Source organism: Capra hircus, chromosome 7, assembly GCF_001704415.2.
Source record: "Capra hircus breed San Clemente chromosome 7, ASM170441v1, whole genome shotgun sequence".
Taxonomy (NCBI): Eukaryota; Metazoa; Chordata; class Mammalia; order Artiodactyla; family Bovidae; genus Capra; species Capra hircus.
The window spans coordinates 102,271,441-102,290,270 of record NC_030814.1 but is presented as its reverse complement, the minus strand read 5'-3'; the positions used below and the strand labels follow the sequence as shown (position 1 = coordinate 102,290,270).

Sequence of the window (18,830 nt, the reverse complement as noted above, 5' to 3'; positions counted from 1 at the left end):
TGATTTATGGGGTCTGCCTATCTAAGCAGTGGGCTCATGAGAGCAGAGATTAGGTTGGACTTGTTCACTGTTTCATCCCCAAGTTACATCCAACCTGCCTTTCTGTGAGCCAAGGATGGTCTTTACAGGTGAACATTTGCAATCAACTGAGGACAACAAAGACTGACTTGGAATCTTCAAAAAGAACACTGCATTCTTCTCATTAGACCTATATTTTAAAAACTGTACTCAATTTTTATATTTTAAATTCCACCAACAAGTACTCTGGACGTTTTTATCTCTGCTTATATAAGGACCTACATAAAAGCCTCGTTTTTGGCTCTTGGCCATTAGAGCCTATAAAATACTTGGTATCTGGCCCTTTATAGAAAGCTTGCCGGCTTCTGGTCTAAGGCAGTATCTCGCGTACAGGAGACAAACCATAAGCATCAGATGGGAGAAATTACGAAACAACAAAAAAGAAACGTATCTAAAACACACAGACATCCATTTCCACAAAATAAGATCCCATATAGCCAACCAAGTATTAATGTGAACAAAGCTATCTCAAGAGCGTCAGATTACCGGGCAAGTCCACAGTTTACATGTCTCTAATGCATACTGCTGCTTGTTACCTTTCCCCACAATTGGCATACATTAACATCATCGTTTTGGAAGCACTGTAACTGCATCTTTCAGGCTGGCGCCGTGGCCTCTGGACGCGCCGTGTAGAGGTGCCCAGCACCCGCAGGTCCTGGGCCCTCCCTCGATCACCGCTGCTTAAACGACTGCACAAAAGCCACGGGAGCCCCAAAGGGGCGCACTAGGAGGCTAGCGGAGGCGGGCGTTTCCCTCGCCTTAAAATCTTATCAAACAGCTGGATCGAGGAGAAGAAACCGAATTGAAGGATCTCTTGAACCTCAATAAGCCAGTTCCATCCCTACGAAGCCCGTAGCTTCCCGGTTCGACTTCTACCTCCGGGCAGGCCTGGGGGGGATGTGACAGGCGCCGCGTCCAGGAGCCTCCCGGACGTACCTCACCTCGTATTTTCCTCACTGTGGCTCCGCGAGGAGAAAAGAGGCCCTGACATGGGCAGGAATTCCCCAGGTTCCCTATTCCCGCAGAGAACGCAGCAAGTCAAGCCCCAGCACTGCAACGCGGACAGCCCGCCCGCGGCTAACGGTCGTCTGCGCCGTTCTACCCGTTGCCCAGCGTCGCGCAACAGGAGCCCACTCTGCACATGCGCGGAAAAGCCAACGCACGTGCGAATCGCTAGCCCCTCCCGAGCGCTCAGCCACGCGTGGTTTCTTCCCGCCCACCCCGTGCCCTCACTTCCGGGGTTTCCTGGCGACGGCCGTAAGTGGCGGGCGGAAGCAGCGCGCGAGGCCAGCCGTAAAAGGCTCCCTCGCGCCACTTCCGGCCGGCTTCCGCAGACGGCCCTGGTGGGCGATCGTGAGGCGCCGGAGGACGTTCCCCGCGGCCGGAGCCATGGAGATGCCGCTGCCGCCAGACGGTGAGGCCCAGCCCTGACTCGGGCCCCGTTGATCTCTCCCCGGGATCCCCAGCTGGCCCGCCCCGCCTCCTAGGGTCCCCGGGCCTAGGAAGGGGCGGGGCTCGGCCTCCCGGGTTTGCCCGCGGCCTCTCCCGCGGGTCCTCGCATTCCCGGCGCGCGCTTCTGGCCCCTATCGGGACCCGTACAAGGGCGGCCTCTCCGGGGCCCACCCCTAGGGACCCCGACCGGCGGACGCGGGCTGGGAAACCAGGGCCTCCGGATTTGGGCGGTCCTCGCTGACGCCCCGTGTGGCCTTTTCTCCGTCCTCCAGACCAGGAGCTCCGAAATGTCATCGACAAGCTGGCCCAGTTCGTGGCTCGGAACGGGCCCGAGTTTGAAAAGATGACGATGGAGAAGCAGAAGGACAACCCGAAATTCTCTTTTCTGTTCGGAGGCGAGTTCTACAGTTACTACAAGTGCAAGTTGGCGCTGGAGCAGCAGCAGCGTGAGTCCTCTCCAGCTCTCAGGCCGCCCCCTCTGGCCCTTCCTTTCTCCGATTCCATCTCGGCTCTACCACAAAACGCCTTATTTGGGGTCGCATGCTATTTCTTTGTGAAAAATGGGTTAGTTCGGCATGTATGATCTTTTCCGCTGTTCCTGGAGTCCTGCAGCCTCGGGGCTGCAGGGTCCGAGTGTCATGGAGAACGAGGTTATTGATCTTCCTTCTGGGCTCGGAATCAGGGATTCCTGTGGTTTTGCAAACATGATGACTGATGTCACCGAGTAGAGTGCTTCAGTGTTTTACAGAGAGGAAGTGATAGAAGCCAGGCTGAGTGGGACCCTCCGGACGAATACCGTCCAGCCCTCTTTGCGGGCTCTCTGGGGCGTCCAGCAGGGTTTTTGTGCATTTCTGGTGGTTGCAGTCCAGATCAAAATGAATTGTCCTGTGGACTTTACTACTTGGCAATTGTTTATGTTCACTGGTTTGTGCTTCAGGAACCCAGCCTTGCCCTTAAAGAGTTTAAGATGGAGTTTGTTATCACAGCAGCCTATGAATAACAAATATAGACACCAGATAGATAGTCCCTGAGCTCACTTCTGTCTTGTTCAATAGCAAATCCCTAGCTTCTAGATACCGTTGTGTTGTAGATTGCCAAGCAGTTGGACATTGAAAGGTGAATGCTCCCCAGACTACAAGCTCCTTGAGGCCAACCAGACATTGTTTGGGACATTACTGTGCCTAATGGGTAGCATGTAGTAGGTGTTCTTATGGAAAAAGTACAGTGGCTTGAACAGGCACAGTGTGTTTTGAGAGCCGAGAGAGAAACCAAAGCATAAGAGATCCGGCATGGCACCTAGATATGTGTAGACAGGAGAAGAGTTTTCTCTGGAGTGGGAAAGTTTCCAAGGGGAAAGTTTGGGTTTTCTTCCCTTGTTCAGGGCTGCTTCTGGTACCTGTTTAGGTTTTCGTTTGTTTTAATATTTATTTAGTTGTGGTTCGTGGGCTCCAGAGCTCAGGAGCTTGGTAGTTGTGTTGTGAGAACTTAAGTTGCCTGCGGCATATGGGATGTTAGTTCTTGACTGGGGATCGAACCCTCATCCCCTGCATTGGGAGGTTGATTTTTAACCACTGAACCACCAAGGAAGTCTTGGCTTGTTTAGGTTAGAGATATGATTAGGGGAGGTCTGTTGCCTGAAATTGTAGGCAAAATGTACCCATTTACCTATGTGTTTCTGGAGCAAACCGTTCCTTAGCCTCAGCCCATCAGATTTGAAACCCCTGGTATAGGCAGTAGGGGACCACTAGAGAGGCTGGAACAGGAAGAGGTGGCTTGAGTTTGTGTGGCCTATGTGGCGGACAGGCTGGGGGGGCATGAATGGAGACCAGGACCAGTGAGGCAGCTGGTGATATGGTCTGGAGTAAGTCAGTGAGTTGCGTAGAGAAAGTGGGCCTGGGGGCAGCTGGTGATGCGGTCTGGAGTGGTCAGTGAGTTGCGTAGAGAAAGTGGGCCTGGGGGCAGCTGGTGATGCGGTCTGGAGTGGTCAGTGAGTTGAGTAGAGAAAGTGGGTCTGGGGGCAGCGAGGGTTGAGGGGTAAAATGCATGAGCTGAACTGCCAGGTGGATACTGATGTGGGTGACATAACTGGGCAAGGGAGGACTGCGTTTGGGTTTGGGTGACCATGAGGCGAGAGATGCTTCTCCTTCAAGGGGAGCCCACTCCCACTCTGGAAGGTCAGCAGTAGGAGGTGGCTTGGGACTTGGTGCCATAATGTGGGGAGCTTGGGGTGCTTCTAGCAGGCGAAGATTGGGGCTCAGGGAATCCATTTTGCAGGTAACAGTATCTCCGTTGCTGTTAAAGCCTGTGACAGAGTTAACGAAGTAGAAATTGAGGAGACAAGAGTGTTCAGACAGAAGATGGAACCTTAGGAGGGGTTGAGGAGTAGTGGGAACAGAAGCTCAGAAGCTCATGGACCCCACTTGTATCACCAGGGTTCCCAAAGCCCAGAGAACGAGTGATTCTTGGCGTGGCCAGAAGTGAGGGTGCAGAGCAGGGAGGGCTAGCTTGCAAAGGACTTAGAAATTCGGGAAGCTCTGGGGAAGCTCTAGAAGGGTTCCAGTACTGTGTTCTGGAGCAGGGCTAGCCATTATGCAGCCAGCCTGGAGGTTTGAGAAGACTGAGTTCCGGGACCGCTCAGGAATCACACCCTACAGACTCCTACACCCTACACAGCAAACTGGTTTTGTTTTGTTTTTTCCCAATCTGTTGCAGAAAGTACAGTTTTGCAAAGTACAATAAAAATGTGAACTTTTACGAGAGTTCCTGGTGGTCTAGTGGTTAGGACCTCAGTGCTTTCAGTGCCAGGGCCCGGGTTCAGTCCCTGGACAGGGGGCTAAGATCCCGCAGGTTGCACGGCACAGCCCCCAAAAATGTAAACCATGAAACATCAAACTGCCTTTCACGGCCAAACACTCCCCTGCTATTTCTGTGCTTGTCTCGGTGTCACCTGGGGCTGGCCCCTGGGACCCCACTTGTATCAGCAGCACTACGGCCACGGGATAGAGAAGAGGAAAGCGGGCAGGACTGGGCGCAGGGAAACCAATTCCCAGGGTGACGGGTCAAGGCAGAGTAGTGGCAGTGATGGCCGCGCACAGTGGTGTGTGATCTAGAAGGGTGGCTTGACTGCGTGGGGTGCAAGGGAGAGAGAGGTGCACGAACTTCGCTTCTGGCTTGGGTGAGTGGGCGTGGCTGTGCCAGCCATGGACCAGGAGTGGGGCTTTGGAAGGGGTGGGGCACAGGGCAGGGGGAAACCATACCTGTTTGGGGCATCTGCGAAAAACAGTGGCTGTTTGGTCTAAGGCCTAACGCCTGAGGAATCCAGGGTGCCACTGGTAGATTTAGGGGTTATAGAGCAGTGGGCCCCAAACTTTATGGCATCAGGGACCAGATTCATGGAAGACAGTGTTTCTACAGACGGTGAGGGGTGGGGGGCTGGTTTGGGATGATGCAAGCGCCTTACACTTGTGCACTGTGTTTCTATAATTACTACATTGTGATATGTGATGAAATGATTAGACAACTCACCGTGAGTAGATCATCAGGCGATAGATTATTCTCATAAGGAGCTCGCAACCTGGATCCCTCACGTGCGTGGGTCACAGTAGGGTTCATGGTCCTGTGAGAATCTGGTGCTGCCGCTGATCTGACTGGAGGCGGGGCACAGGCGGTAATGGGAACGACGGGGAGCAGCTGTAGATACAGCTGCAGCTTCGCTGGCTCACTGCTCACGTGCTGCTGTGCGGCCGGGTTCCTCACAGGCCGAGGGCTGGAGGCTCCCTGTCATGGAGTGCAGATTGGAACTGCAGCCACAGCAATGCATTACGCTCCCCTGGAGCCTTGCTCAGAGAAGAGAGTCTAGTTCACAGTCCAGGCATCCAGCATGGAAGGGTCGGACAGAGGAAGGGAACGGCCACACTGGCCACATGTGACAAGGAGCCGAGACGGGGCCATCTGACTGAGTGGGGATGGCTGCAGTGGCTCTGGAGGTGGGGTGGGCAGGCAGAGCCCAGGCCTCTGTGGGTTGAGATAAAGGGGGAAAGAGCTGAAGATGAACTTCGGCTGTAAAATTGTTGGATGGGGAGGCACAGGCTGAAGGGGGAGTTTGTAAAGATTGAAGACTCCACCACGACTAGATGCTAATGGGAGGAGCCAGTAAAGATAGAAAATGAAAGAGAGCAAGGGGACACATTTGCTGAAGCAGCGAGGGCTGCGATCCAGACTGCACGTCGGGGTGATCCCATGGGGTGCAAGGGCCCCGGGAGCAAGGACCGGAAGGCCCACCTCAGACCTAGGCACCCTGTGCGGGCCCTGGGCAGCACGCTCCACCCCACTGTTCTTTCTTTGGCTGGGCCCCCTGAGGGTGGGACTCAGAAGGGCTCCAGCAGTGTATGGTCCTGTTGAGACCAGATGAGGCCCAAAGGCAGAGGGGGCAGCCATCTGTCCAGGGACCCTTCCCCAAGTGCTCCCTTCCTGCCTTATCTGGCAAGGTTCGGGGCCTGCACTTGCCCATCCTGTCTCCTGCTGGCAGGACGGGGCGGCCTACACTGCCTCCATCTGGATTGACCCCTGAATGCAGAAGAGTAGAGTCTGGAAGGGCAGGCAAGGGGCCCAGTGTGCAGAGGCCGCCGCGTGTGTTGGGTCGCTGCCGCGCTCCTTCCGCAGGGCCACGGGTGTGTGGCCTTGCTGGTTGGCTCTCCAGAGGCTTGGTAGCTTTGTTACCTGGAAGGGAAGAGTAGACTAGGGGACAGCAAGCGAGGATGCTCGGGGTCAAGAGAGCCCTTTGCGGAGGGACTGTTTGTTCAGGCCCAGGCGAGGGTGGAAGGGGGTGGCTTTGGGCTTCTGGGCTGAAGGACCGCGGGCAAGGCCAGATGGTGTTAGGTGGAGAGTGGGGAGATGACCATCCCAAAGGTCTCCGAGGAGAGGGCAAGTGGAAGGGGCCCAGGCCCTGTGAGACGGGGTGAATAGCTGGGACAGGTCGCAGGGGTCCTCTGCTGGGGGGTGAGTATACGGAGGGGAGCTGCCCAGGTGGCTGCCAAGGGGATACCTGGGCCCTGCCGCCTCCTCACAGGGGCTGCCTCTCCTCCTCTCCTGCCAGTCATCTGCAAGCAGCAGGCCCCGGAGCTGGAACCGGCTGCGACCCTGCCTCCCCTGCCCCAGCCCCCGCTGGCCCCCGCGGCGCCCGTCGCGCCAGCCCAGGGCACCCCGTCCATGGACGAGCTCATCCAGCAGAGCCAGTGGAACCTGCAGCAGCAGGAGCAGCACCTGCTGGCCCTCAGACAGGTACGGCCCGCTCCTCCCGCCCCGCCGCCCCTCCCGAGGGCGCCTGGCGCTCCCCTCTGTGCCTCGGGCTTCGCGTCTGCGCTGGGGATGGGGCTGTCCTGTTGCCCAGCGCCTGGTGCGGGACAGTCGTCGCTCCTCCAGCGATGCTGCCGCCTCTGTGTGCTTAGCTCAGCCCCTCACGCCGGACCCTGAGGTTGTGTCTCCTCCCAGTGAGCTCATTGCCTAGGCTTTGACACACGTGCCCCCATCATGCTGCAGCAGATGCTGACAAGTGAGCCTCACGTAGGAAATGGTGTGACGGAGAACGCCAGATGGCCTCTGGTGCCATTGGCACAGTTCTTGCCAGTTAGGCGGAGGCTCTCGTGAGGTGGACCTTTTTCTCCCAGTCCATCACAGTCTGGTACTTTGGCCAGATACAGTAGGATGAACTGCCGGAAACCCAAGGAGAATAAAAGGACACAGAAATACCAGCCCCGGTTTTATTACTGGAGTTGAGATGCAAGTTGATGTATTGGAAACAAAATACTCCAGAATGTTCACTCTCAGTTTGCACATGGAACTCTTCACAAACCGGGCAGTCTAGCCTCAGCCAGCCCTGGGCGGACTGCTTGTGCCCCCGCCATGCTGGGTCTCAGCCACGCCTCAGTCTGCCAGTGTAACGGGCAGAAGTCTGGCATTGCGTGTTAATTTTGGACTCCTGGTTGCCAGCGCGATGGCTCTGTTTCTTTGACTGGTGTCTGTTTATGTGCATCCTCCCCGCGCCTTATTCACACCTGCCACTCATTTTTCTTTCTTTTTTTGGTGAGTTCACACGCAGAGGTTCCTTGTTCCTCTGGGCCTTAGGCTTGCCATCTGTCGCCTCTGGCAGGGCATCGTCTCCCCCGTGTCTCGCTGGGCTTCACCCGCTGCCTGCTCTTGTACGGTGGCGTGACTCTCCGATGCTTGTCTCAGGCTTCCGGTGTGAATGCTGGGGGCGGGGCACGGATGGGCCAGCCTGGGCGTGCCTGGGCCGGGGTCCCTCCTCACGCAGTCTCGGCGTCACCTGGCCTTCCAGGAGCAGGTGACAGCAGCCGTGGCCCATGCACTGGAGCAGCAGATGCAGAAGCTCCTGGAGGAGACGCAGCTGGACATGAACGAGTTTGACAACCTGCTGCAGCCCATCATCGATACCTGCACCAAGGATGCCATCTCGGTGAGGATGGGGCAGGGGTGGGGGCATACTCCGGAACCTGGTGCTCCTGATGAGGTGGGGGCTCCCACAGCCTGTCTGGGCCGGGGCTACTCTCGGGCACCCCGTTTCTCCCTCCGCTTTCTGCCTGAGCACTTCCGTGGGCTCTCCCGCCAAGAGAGAGAAGGAAGGTGGGTGGAGCTCCCTGGGCGCTCCTAGGCGTCTGCACGCCCTCAGACCTGGGGAAGCCAGCCCCGCTTCACCCGCTGTCCTGGCTGTTGCAGGCCGGGAAGAACTGGATGTTCAGCAACGCCAAGTCCCCGCCGCACTGCGAACTGATGGCGGGCCACCTCCGCAACCGCATCACGGCCGACGGGGCACACTTCGAGCTGCGGCTGCACCTCATCTACTTGATCAACGACGTGCTGCACCACTGGTGAGCGCCCGCCAGCCCCACCGTCACCCCGCTCCTCCGCCCCCTCCTGGCCGCTGCTCTGCCCGCAGGAGCCCGGCCTGTCCTGGGGCCAGGGATCCCTCTTCTAGAGGGTTGGTCTGAGCCACAGGCCCCCACGGGGAGGACAGCCCCCTACCCCTGTCCCCTCACATACACCCCTCGGCCCCTACCCTGGACCCTGCACCCCGCCGAGGCCACTGTCCCCTTGCGCCTTGCTTTCAGGGCAACCTCTGTGTTTTTCAGCGTCTGTTGGCTGCCTTGTTCATACCTGCCACTCATTTTTCTTTCTTCGCTGCTCTACACACACTCCATTGCCCTGAATGCACTCTGCTTCAGGAGTCTTCCCATGGGGCCTCCTGGCTAATCCTGTGTCCCAGCCCAGAGACTTGCCTCCCCTCTCCACCCAGCCATCCTAAGGCCAGGCCAGTATGTACTTCCTCGTGGCGTTTCTGGTGTCTTAGGACAAAGGTTAAGTCACGAAACCAATGCCTGGGCCAAAGACAGGTGGAATCTCACAGGGCTAGTGAGGCTAGCCTGTCGCTGTGAAGACTGGCTGCCACATTTGACCTTGAACTTGACCGGCTGAAGGGACAGCTCCCATGAGGGCAGTAGGCGCAGACCCGGCTCTTGCCCACTTCGGCCCGCATGCAGCTGGCCCGCCACTCCCTGCTTCCTGGGCCACGTGGGCAGTTCCACTTCCACTTCGCGGTCCCTGCCTCACCTTCCCTTATTTCTCTGCCGCTGGGAGACTAGCAGCTGCTCGGAACCTTGTGTGCCCTTCTGATCCACCAGCCGCTCCACGGACTCAGGGCAGCTCGGCAGAGACAGCCCTGTTTCTGGCACTTCTGCAGCCATGCCCTTCCTGAGCCCTGCTGGGAAGCCCAGTGCCGCCGGCCCTGTCCTCCTGCCTGGACTGCCCTCCCCCATCCTCAGGCCCTTGCTGCTGTCTCTGGGCTCGCCTCTGGGAGGGGCTCCAGCTGCCCCCCTTCTTTCCCAGGCTCTGATACCTCATTGTACAGCCTGGGGAGTCCCCATACTCACTCATGCTCAGAGTGTACCCGCAGCCGCCCCTCACCTGCGCCCTGCCCCCACTGAAAGGCCATCTCATCCTGCAGACCTGATTCCTAGGCCCCCTGACAGCCCACGTGCTCCCTCGTGGAAGGTGGGGTCCCAGCCCAGATTGCCTTGTGCAGAGAGGGTGGCTGTGCTGAGCAAAGCTTCAGGGCCTAGACCCCACACCCACAGCAGCACCAGCCCAGCCCTTGTGGGTGACAGGGCCTCTCAGCAGCCCACGTCTGGCAGTCCTCAGGCCACACTGGGAGGGCAGGGTCATGGTGCTGATGAGGGGGCCGGGAGGACAGGCTGTGCTCTGAGAGCCCCTGGGCTGTGTTCTTTCCCACTGCCATCTGTCTGTCTGTCCCTCGGGCCCGGGTGCCAGCATGGCTCTCGTGGGGGGCCCAGCCCTTGTCCCGGCCGGGTTGGGGGCCCGTTTCCCCGAGAAGGCAGAGGGGGCTGTGGCCGGAGCCGCAGTGGTAACGGGCGCGTGGCTGGGTCCCGCCCCAGGGCCCTGACGCGCGGAAGGTCTCTCCCTCACAGCCAGCGCAAGCAGGCCCGGGAGCTGCTGGCCGCCCTGCAGAAGGTCGTGGTGCCCATCTACTGTACCAGCTTCCTGGCCGTGGAGGAGGACAAGCAGCAGAAGATCGCCCGGGTACGCGGGGCAGCCGGGCGGGGCAGGGCGGGGACAGGGGCTGGGGGCGTGTGGGCTCGTCTCCCCCTGACAAGCCTCTCCCTTCTCCACGTCCAGCTCCTGCAGCTCTGGGAGAAGAACGGCTACTTTGACGACTCCATCATCCAGCAGTTACAGAGCCCGGCCCTGGGGCTCGGCCAGTACCAGGTGTGCACTGCTCCCTGAGGTTGGGGGGCTGGGTGGTGCCCTCGGGGTCCTGGTAGCATCTTCCAAACCCAACTCCCAGGGGTGCCCTGGTGTGGTGGTGAGCGATGGGAGGCAGGTCTGAGGAGCAGCACTAGGGCCCACCGCCTCCACAGCAGCCAGTGAGCTCCCCCTGAGGGAGCCCGCCAGGGTGTGTCCTGGTGTGCCATGACCAGGCCACCTGGCATAGGCCCTGCTCTCGGGGGTGTCTTTGGCCCACCTGCCCTGGTCCTCCAGGCATGATATGAACGTACGGAAAACCTTGAATAATCTAGGCTGAATGGTCATCGTGTTGGGCACAGGGTCCCCTGTGTGCCTCTCAGAGGGGGCATCTGCTCAGAGGACAGGGTCACAGGGCAGGGAGAGGAGGGCCAGATCTCCTTGGTTCCCTCTGCTGTGGCTCTGGCATTGCCGCCCCAGCGAGAGCTGTCTGGATAAAAGACTCCGCTCACACCCCTGATTGTCTGCCGTGAGGTGTCATCTTCCTGCACGTCAAGAAGTGTTGGAAGCCACATGTTGACTGTTCCCCCTGTGATGCTCCTGACCGCCACCCTCCCTACAGGGGAGACGCTTTCGTGCCCAGCGAGGCAAATGATGAAAGTGCATCTCAAGACTTCTAAAAAATTTTATCCACTATTTTTTGTTGCTAAATAAGAACGGTCTCACTTCACCATACCACAGTGATACTCCCTGCTTTTCTCTTCTTGAGTTGGTGGCAATAGCTCATGGTTACTAAGCCGCCCTGGTCCTGTTCACTGTATTATTTCCTAGTCCCCAGAGGTAGGTTCTGTTACTGTCCCATTTTACAGATGAAGAAATTGAGGCCCCCAGGGAGGTAGTGACTCGTTCAAAGCCATGTAGCCTGTGAGCCTGTCCTAGGATGTGTGTCAGTGGTGGCATTTCAATGTGTGTGTGTCAGCCTAGGGCATGGCCGTCCTTGTGCATTCCCTTTGTGAGGGAATTTTAAGCTACTACAGCACTGATCATCACCACATTTGGCTAGATTGAGATGCTCTGTGCTTGTCAAGCCTGAGTTGATTATTTTACATGCCAGTCCCACGTCAGCCTTGGATCCCTGGACCTTGCTGCCCACGGCGTCGCCCCAGCCTTCTGGGTGCTGTCCCTATGCTGCTCCAGAGGGTCGCGGACCTTGAGTCCCACATGCTGAGTGCTGGCTTCATGCTCTCCCCCAGGCGACCCTCATCACTGAATACTCCTCAGTGGTCCAGCCAGTGCAGCTGGCCTTCCAGCAGCAAATCCAGACCCTCAAGACCCAGCACGAGGAGTTTGTCAACAGCCTGACCCAGCAGCAGCAGCAGCAGCAGCAGCAGCAGCAGATCCAGATGCCGCAAATGGAAGCTGATGTCAAGGCCACGCCCCCGCCACCTGCCCCGCCCCCAGCCCCCACACCCGCCCCGGCCATCCCGCCAACCACCCAGCCTGGTATGTGGCATCCTCAGCACCCACCCGCCGGAGGCAGCCCCCAGAAAGCAGTCTTCTCCCCCCAGGAAGGGCTCGGGTTCTGTAGTCTCAGGCCCAATCCTAGGATCAGATTCTAATCTACTTAAAAGCACTAGGCAGATGATTTCACGGTAAATGCAACCCAGCCCTTACACCTGAGACAGTTGTATACAAACCATCCCAGAGAATGGAGAGAAAGGCTCTCTAAGTCATTTTCTAGGCCAGGATAACTTACACAAGATCCACGTGAACAGGGAAAGAAATTTTTTTAAAAGATGTCAAGTACCTAAGAGAACCAATGGGTAGGATTATTAAAGTCTAGGAAGATCTGGGTCTATTGCGATAATAATTTAGAAAAATGTTAATCCACTGTCACTTATGAGCGGAGATGGAGCAACAGTAAATAAAGTCTCAGCAAGTGAAGTCTGGCCAAGGATTTAAAAGGTACATCATGATCAAATAGGGTATGTTTTAGGAATATGTAAGGGTGGTTTGATACTAGAAGATCTGAGACGTCCCTGATGGTCCAGTGCCTAAGACTCCGTGCTCCCGATGCGGGGGCTCGGGTTCCATCCCTGGTCAGGGAACTAGATCCCACATGCTGCGACTAAAACCTGGCACAGCTAAATAAATACAAAATCTTTTTTTTTAATACTGGAAAATCTAACAGAATAACAATTGGGAAGAAATGATTTTTCAGCTAGATGCAGTAAGTGTATTTAATAAAATGATGATAAAAATTTTTGAGTAAGCTAAAGTTAACATGATATAGCAGTCAATAAGTAGGATACTTATTGTCGAGCTTTCAAAGAAGAAATCCCGAACAAGTCTTCTCCTATCTGTGCTGCCTTCCCCGAGGCAGTGGCAGTTTTCCATGGGGTCAAAAACCAAGGGTTTTTTGGGCAGTAAAGCCCAGCCTGGCTAGGCCCTGGGTTCTTGCTGAAAATCATTTCAGGTGGTGCTTCCTGCCGCCCCCTTCTCTGACTGCTCTTTTGTCTGGTTCTAGATGACAGCAAGCCTCCCATCCAGATGCCCGGGTCTTCCGAGTACGACGCCTCAGGAGGGGTTCAGGACCCTGCCGCCAGCGGCCCCCGTGGCCCTGGGCCCCATGACCAGATCCCACCTAACAAGCCCCCATGGTTCGACCAGCCTCACCCCGTTGCTCCTTGGGGCCAACAGCAGGTATCTCTTAGAACTTGCTGCTGGGGTAGGTGGATGGCAGGCAGGTGGGTGCTGGCCCCTGTGTGGGTTCATGGGCCTTTAACGGATTCTGCAGCAGGGCACGGGGTGGCGGGGGCGGCCAGAGGGTGGTCCTCTTCCCAAGGTGTGGGGACGGAGCTGGGGAGGAAAGCGGGGCCTTTGCATCCTTCCTGGGCGCTTGGGTTGCCTGGGCTTCTCAGTCACACAGGCCGCGCGTTCACGTGAATGCTCGGAAGGTTTACCATGTTGAGCATAGCGCAGTGATGTGCTTCCTTCCCTTTTTAACTGGTTCGGCCAGCAGTGTCAACATCTCATCACCTTAAAAAGAACCTGGTGCTTAGAAAGGGAAGGGAAGTGAAAAGCGTTCAGCCGCCAGCGTTTTCTGGGACTGGGACGTTGGTCCGTCTCTCCCTCCAGGTTCCCTGGAGTCAGACTCACAGGCCGGGGCGGGTGCACTTCGTCCAGCAGAGCATGACTGGCAAGCAGCCCACAGCTTGCTGTCCAGGTCCAGCTCTGGGCGTCCACTTGCCTGTGGGCCAGCCATGCTGGGTGTGGCCCTCCCTTGTGATCCTGTATGGAGCGGGGGGTGTGTAAGGGAGATGGCTCTGTGATTTGCCCCAGCCCACCCTCAGTTTCACAAAGGATTGGGTATCCGCACAAAGTGGCCCCCATCTGTAGGTGCCTGCGATGACAGCCAGGTCGTGGGGACCCTCTCGTGGGGGCGCTTCTGCCCATTTGGTTGATGCAGAAACAAATGTTCCTCAGGTCTCCTGGCTCAGTCTTTCTGTGGACCAGCAGGTTAGGCTCACAACAGTGGGGCTCCCTCACTGAGGGCCAGCAGCGTGCCTACCGTCCACGGTAGGACACCTCGGCCTGGCCCGCCCGTGTGGTGTCTTATACGTTTTGAAATAGTTGTTATCTTGAAAATCTGGCTTTGGGGCTTCTCTCAAAAGACCTGAAGGCGTGGTGGCCTGGGCCGGCCTCCCAGCCCCGCTCCTGGAGGTGGCCCTCTGGGCAGCCTCACGCTGGCCCTGAGCCTGGGCTGCGGTCTCAGCTTGGTGAGTGTTGACAGCGGCAGCCGGGCAGGTAAGACAGCTCCTGGAGGCAGAGCAGACGCTGACACAGGACGAGAGAGCCATGTCGAGGAGAGGCGCGGCAGAAGGGGGGACAGGCAGGCAGGGGTGTGGTCAGGGCAGGGGTTGGCCACGGGCCCCGTGGCTCAGCCTGCACCCCCGGGGAGCACTGGGGAAGCACCCCTGCCCTGTGCCGCTGAGGGGCTCACGGACGGGTGTTCGCCCCACGGCTCCTGTCAGGCACGAGGTTGGGGTGCTCCCCGGCCCCAATGTGGGTGCAGCATTTGAGATTCTGGGCCCGGGGTGCCGGCAGGCACCTCACATCCTCCGCCCGGGTCAGAGTGACGTGATAGCGGCCATGCCCAGCTGGACTGTAGGCCTGTAGCTCAGGTGCTGGGCTCACGGCTACCCACCTTGTGGCCGGACACCAGTGTGCGTACTCAGCACAGGCCAGGACTCACCTCTGCTCTTTGCCTTGCAGCCTCCTGAGCAGCCCCCCTACCCACACCACCAGGGCGGGCCGCCCCATTGCCCACCCTGGAACAACAGCCACGAGGGCATGTGGGGCGAGCAGCGCGGGGACCCCGGCTGGAACGGCCAGCGTGACGCCCCCTGGAACAGCCAACCTGATCCCAACTGGAACAGCCAGTTCGAGGGCCCCTGGAACAGCCAGCACGAGCAGCCGCCCTGGGGCGGGGGCCAGCGCGAGCCACCCTTCCGTATGCAGCGGCCACCGCACTTCCGCGGGCCCTTCCCGCCCCACCAGCAGCACCCGCAGTTCAACCAGCCACCGCACCCCCACAACTTCAACCGCTTCCCGCCCCGCTTCATGCAGGACGACTTCCCCCCACGACACCCCTTTGAGCGGCCGCCCTACCCTCACCGCTTTGACTACCCTCAGGGGGACTTTCAAGCGGGTGAGTGTGTGAGTGTGAGATCACCCTTGGGGGGCGGGGTCCTCCCTGGGGCCAGTGGACACATCTCAGTTGTCGCCAGATCCTGAGGCCAGCTCACTCACCAGCCTGCCCTGTGACCTGGCATGCCCTGAGCCAGGGTGGCGGGCGGGAGGGGTCAAGGGTGACAGAGAAGCCCAGCCCAGGCCCGGAAGCAGGGGGCAGGTGGGGGCACCTCCTACACGTGGGCTGGCTGCTTCTGCGTTTCCTTAAAAAATTTCGTTTCTACTCTGTTTCTGCCTGGATTTTCAGATCCATTCTTGACTATAAATTGAGCTGGGAAACCAGTAGGTTTATTGCTTATGTGAAGTGTTCTAGGGCTGCTGTAACAGGGCCATGGGCTGAGTGCCTCCCACAGCAAGGAGTTCTCCACAGTTAGCTCTGGAGGCTGGAGGTCTGAGATCAGGGTGTCAGCTGGCTTGGTGTCTCCGGGGGCCTCTCCTGGTGGCCCGTAGGTGGCCGGCCTCTCCCTGCGTCTTCTCTGTGTGTTCGTCTCCTCATCTTATAGAGATAGCCGTCAGTACTGGATCAGGGCCCAGTCCCAGGACCTCTGTTCCCCTGGATTAGGAGTGAATTTGCAGGGGCATTTGCACAGTCCAGCTCATAACGTGGCTCTTTGAAGGTTATGTGGTTTCCCTGTGGCTCCTCCTTTTACCCCGGAGGTCTGTTAGGTGCAGCTGTGTGCAGGACAGGCCACTGCCAGCCCCAGCTGCTCCTCGGGGCTGTGAACGGACCAGCCAGGGGAAGGCGCTGGGCAGGTCTGCTGGCACTGCCCAGCTCTTGACTTGCCAGCAGGCCTGAGTGCAGTCTCTGTTCTGCAGAAATGGGACCCCCTCACCACCACCCTGGCCACCGCATGCCTCACCCTGCGATCAACGAGCACCCGCCTTGGGGTGGGCCCCAGCACCCGGACTTCGGCCCTCCACCCCACGGCTTCAATGGGCAGCCCCCCCACATGCGGCGACAGGGCCCTCCGCACATCAACCATGATGACCCCAGCCTGGTCCCCAACGTGCCCTACTTCGATCTCCCTGCTGGGCTCATGGCCCCCCTCGTGAAGGTAACGTTGCAGAGCTGAGCACCAGGCTTTGCTGCGCATGCTTGTTCTCCAGGTGGGAAGTTCATGGGTAGGATCCATTTCCCACTTGGCTACAGGACGTCGTTTCCCAGGCCCCTGTCCCCCTCATTTCCTGCACCCCAGTGAACTTGACTAGCTTGTCATTAGGGGTGTGTCTCAGTTAACAACCCTACTTTGCATGCTCACACGTGGCCGTGAGCAAGGCCCGTGTCCCTCTGCTCCTCTGAGCGTCTGACCAGGGCTGCAGGTTTGGTTGCTGCTCGAGAAGGCTGGGCGTGAAGGTGGCAGGGGTGGGGTCCTCTTGGTCCCAGCCTTGGAAGCCCCCTGTCCAGGGCCTGATGACAGGGGTTTCTCAGAAAAGGAGTGGTCAACCAGTCGAGCAAGGCAGGAGAGGGGGTCAGAAGGAAGCCAGGGCTCAGGGCACTTCCCTGGAAGTTGAGACATGTCACACGGGGGCAGCTTAGAGAGCTAACGGCTGAGGGGCCAGCAGGGCTGCCCTTGGGGTAGGAGCTGGAGCAGAGAAGGGGCACAGAGCAGGGCCCAGAGGTGGGCATTTGGGCACAGGTCAGTGGTCGGCAAGTGAGGGCTTCTGGGGTCCACGGAGTGTCTGGATAAACAGGGTCTCTGCGTTTTTGGTAGAGAGAGAATTCTGTAGCTTTTCTCAGCTTCTTCATGGAGCCCTCAAGCACCCCATTCAAGAACTGAGTCATTGGTGTGGCTGAAGCCCTACAAGAAGATGGGGTTTCCCGAGAAGGGCCGCCTGAGGCACTCTGATGCCCAGGACAGCTGTCTGCTGCCCTGCGGTTCCCCAGATGGGATGGGCCTGGGGTGCTGAGGCAGGGAGTGGTGACAGCATGTTTTCTGCTGCAGCTGGAAGATCACGAGTACAAGCCTTTGGATCCTAAAGACATCCGCCTCCCACCCCCCATGCCACCCAGTGAGAGGCTGCTGGCGGCCGTGGAGGCCTTTTACAGCCCTCCCTCCCATGACAGGCCCAGGAACAGGTATGGCGCTCCCGAAGACCCGCCAAAGGGCTGGCAACAGGAGGGGACGCTGCTGTCCCCTCCCAGCCTGTTCTCCCGGGTCTTTCTTCACCAGAAACTCACAGCAGGCACACCTTCTGCCCCGGGGTGGTGTGAGGAGCTTGACTAGGAGGGCCCACTTCTCCTCCAGCTCGCGTGTCACACGTGCGGTGCCCTTGATATAAAGCTTTTATCATATTAGACAAGCGCTTATCTCGGGGTGGGTGTGTTTCAGAGACGGCCAGCTGCCGCCCAGCAGGCTTTGTCATAGGCGTCCCTCAGGACCCTCTCCCCGGTGATCTCACTTCAGCAGTTACCCTGCCATGTGGCAGGGCACAGGCCTACCTGCCTACATCAGAGTGCCTCAGCCCCCGTTATGGTAACCTGCAGACCTTGCTCAGCTGTTCAGAGAAACCCCAGCCTGGGAAGGCGAAGAAGCCACGCAGGGCTGGGGGCGCATCCCGGGGCTGGCCCGCCCCTCAGCCTGGCTCCTCCTCCTAGGGGCAGCCTGTCAAGGCGAGCCCCCGAGGGCTTTTGTGTTGGGTCCTTGCTCAGGATCCCAAGCGAGAGAGGGAGGGCCTGTCAGGCAGAAGGTCCCTGAGGAGGAAGACTCGGGTTCAGCCCCAGGACACCTGTGTCTTTACAGCGAAGGCTGGGAGCAGAACGGTCTCTACGAGTTCTTCCGAGCAAAGATGCGGGCCCGGCGGAGGAAAGGCCAGGAGAAGAGGAACAGGTGAGAGCCGCATCCCCCCGCACCCCCCGTGGAGAGCCAGTCTCCACAGTCTTGTCCCGGCGCGGCCTGCAGGCAGCTCCACCATGGCCCACAGGCTCTCTGTGGTGTCACGCCCAAGGCGAGGGGCAGGGATAGGGTCAGTTCTGGTCTTTGCCTGGGGCTGCCGCGCACAGCCTGCAGGAAAGGGTATGTCTGCCCCCGCACCAGGCACCTTTGGGTCTTCTAGGGCCGGGCTGGGAGTTGTCTCTGGCTCACCAGGCCTTTCCCCGCAGTGGACCCTCAAGGTCTCGGAGCAGATCCAAAAGCCGAGGGCGCTCCTCCTCGCGCTCCAACTCGCGGTCCTCCAAGTCGTCCGGCTCCTACTCGAGGTCACGGTCCCGCTCCTGCTCACGCTCCTACTCCCGCTCTAGATCCAGGTGAGCAGGGCTCCGCTGCACGGGGTGCCAGGCCCGGGGCTCCTCGGTGGCCGTGCTGACCCTTCCCTCTCCCCGGCCCGCAGGAGCCGCAGCCGCTCCCGCTCCTCCCGAAGCCGCTCCCGCTCCCGCTCCCGCTCGAGGTCCAAGTCCTACTCCCCAGGAAGGAGGCACCGGTCGAGGTCCAGGAGCCCCACCCCGCCGTAAGATTTCTGTCTTAACTGTCCAATGACCTCTGGTAGCGCTGGAACCCTCTGATGCTTTGCTGGGAATGTCGGAACGTGTCATTAGAAGACCCGCTCTAGGTGGCCCGCGCCAAGGTGGCACCTGGGGGCCCCCGGGCGCTCGCTGGCGCAGTGGCAGCAGCATTGTGTCTCGCTCCTCGCTCTTACCTCTGCCGTCACGTTGTGAAGCCCAAGGCCAGGGCTGGGCTCTGTTTTCTAACCATTTGACGGGTTCGGTGTGTCCGGCCGTTGCCGCCAAGTGTGGGGCAGGGACCGTCATCTTAGGGGACCCCTTACTGGCCGGCGAAGAG

General features: G+C 58.8%; 1 protein-coding gene across 2 annotated transcripts in view; it reads left to right on the top strand.

Annotated features, from left to right (window-relative positions):
- Positions 1,322 to 18,830, top strand: part of CHERP (calcium homeostasis endoplasmic reticulum protein) — a 19,387-nt gene continuing 1,878 nt past the window's right edge. Inside the window, exons 1-15 of one of the 2 annotated variants that reach the window (XM_018051345.1) lie at positions 1,322 to 1,492; positions 1,803 to 1,976; positions 6,626 to 6,810; positions 7,865 to 8,002; positions 8,263 to 8,414; positions 9,996 to 10,140; positions 10,237 to 10,326; positions 11,556 to 11,805; positions 12,830 to 13,005; positions 14,578 to 15,013; positions 15,871 to 16,109; positions 16,998 to 17,131; positions 17,796 to 17,882; positions 18,155 to 18,298; positions 18,382 to 18,498. In XM_018051345.1, the coding sequence (XP_017906834.1) occupies positions 1,468 to 1,492; positions 1,803 to 1,976; positions 6,626 to 6,810; positions 7,865 to 8,002; positions 8,263 to 8,414; positions 9,996 to 10,140; positions 10,237 to 10,326; positions 11,556 to 11,805; positions 12,830 to 13,005; positions 14,578 to 15,013; positions 15,871 to 16,109; positions 16,998 to 17,131; positions 17,796 to 17,882; positions 18,155 to 18,298; positions 18,382 to 18,498 (2,492 nt within the window). In that variant the 5' untranslated portion in view covers positions 1,322 to 1,467. The remainder of the gene's footprint in view (positions 1,493 to 1,802; positions 1,977 to 6,625; positions 6,811 to 7,864; positions 8,003 to 8,262; positions 8,415 to 9,995; positions 10,141 to 10,236; positions 10,327 to 11,555; positions 11,806 to 12,829; positions 13,006 to 14,577; positions 15,014 to 15,870; positions 16,110 to 16,997; positions 17,132 to 17,795; positions 17,883 to 18,154; positions 18,299 to 18,381; positions 18,499 to 18,830) is intronic. The other variant, XM_018051346.1, reaches the window with a different exon arrangement.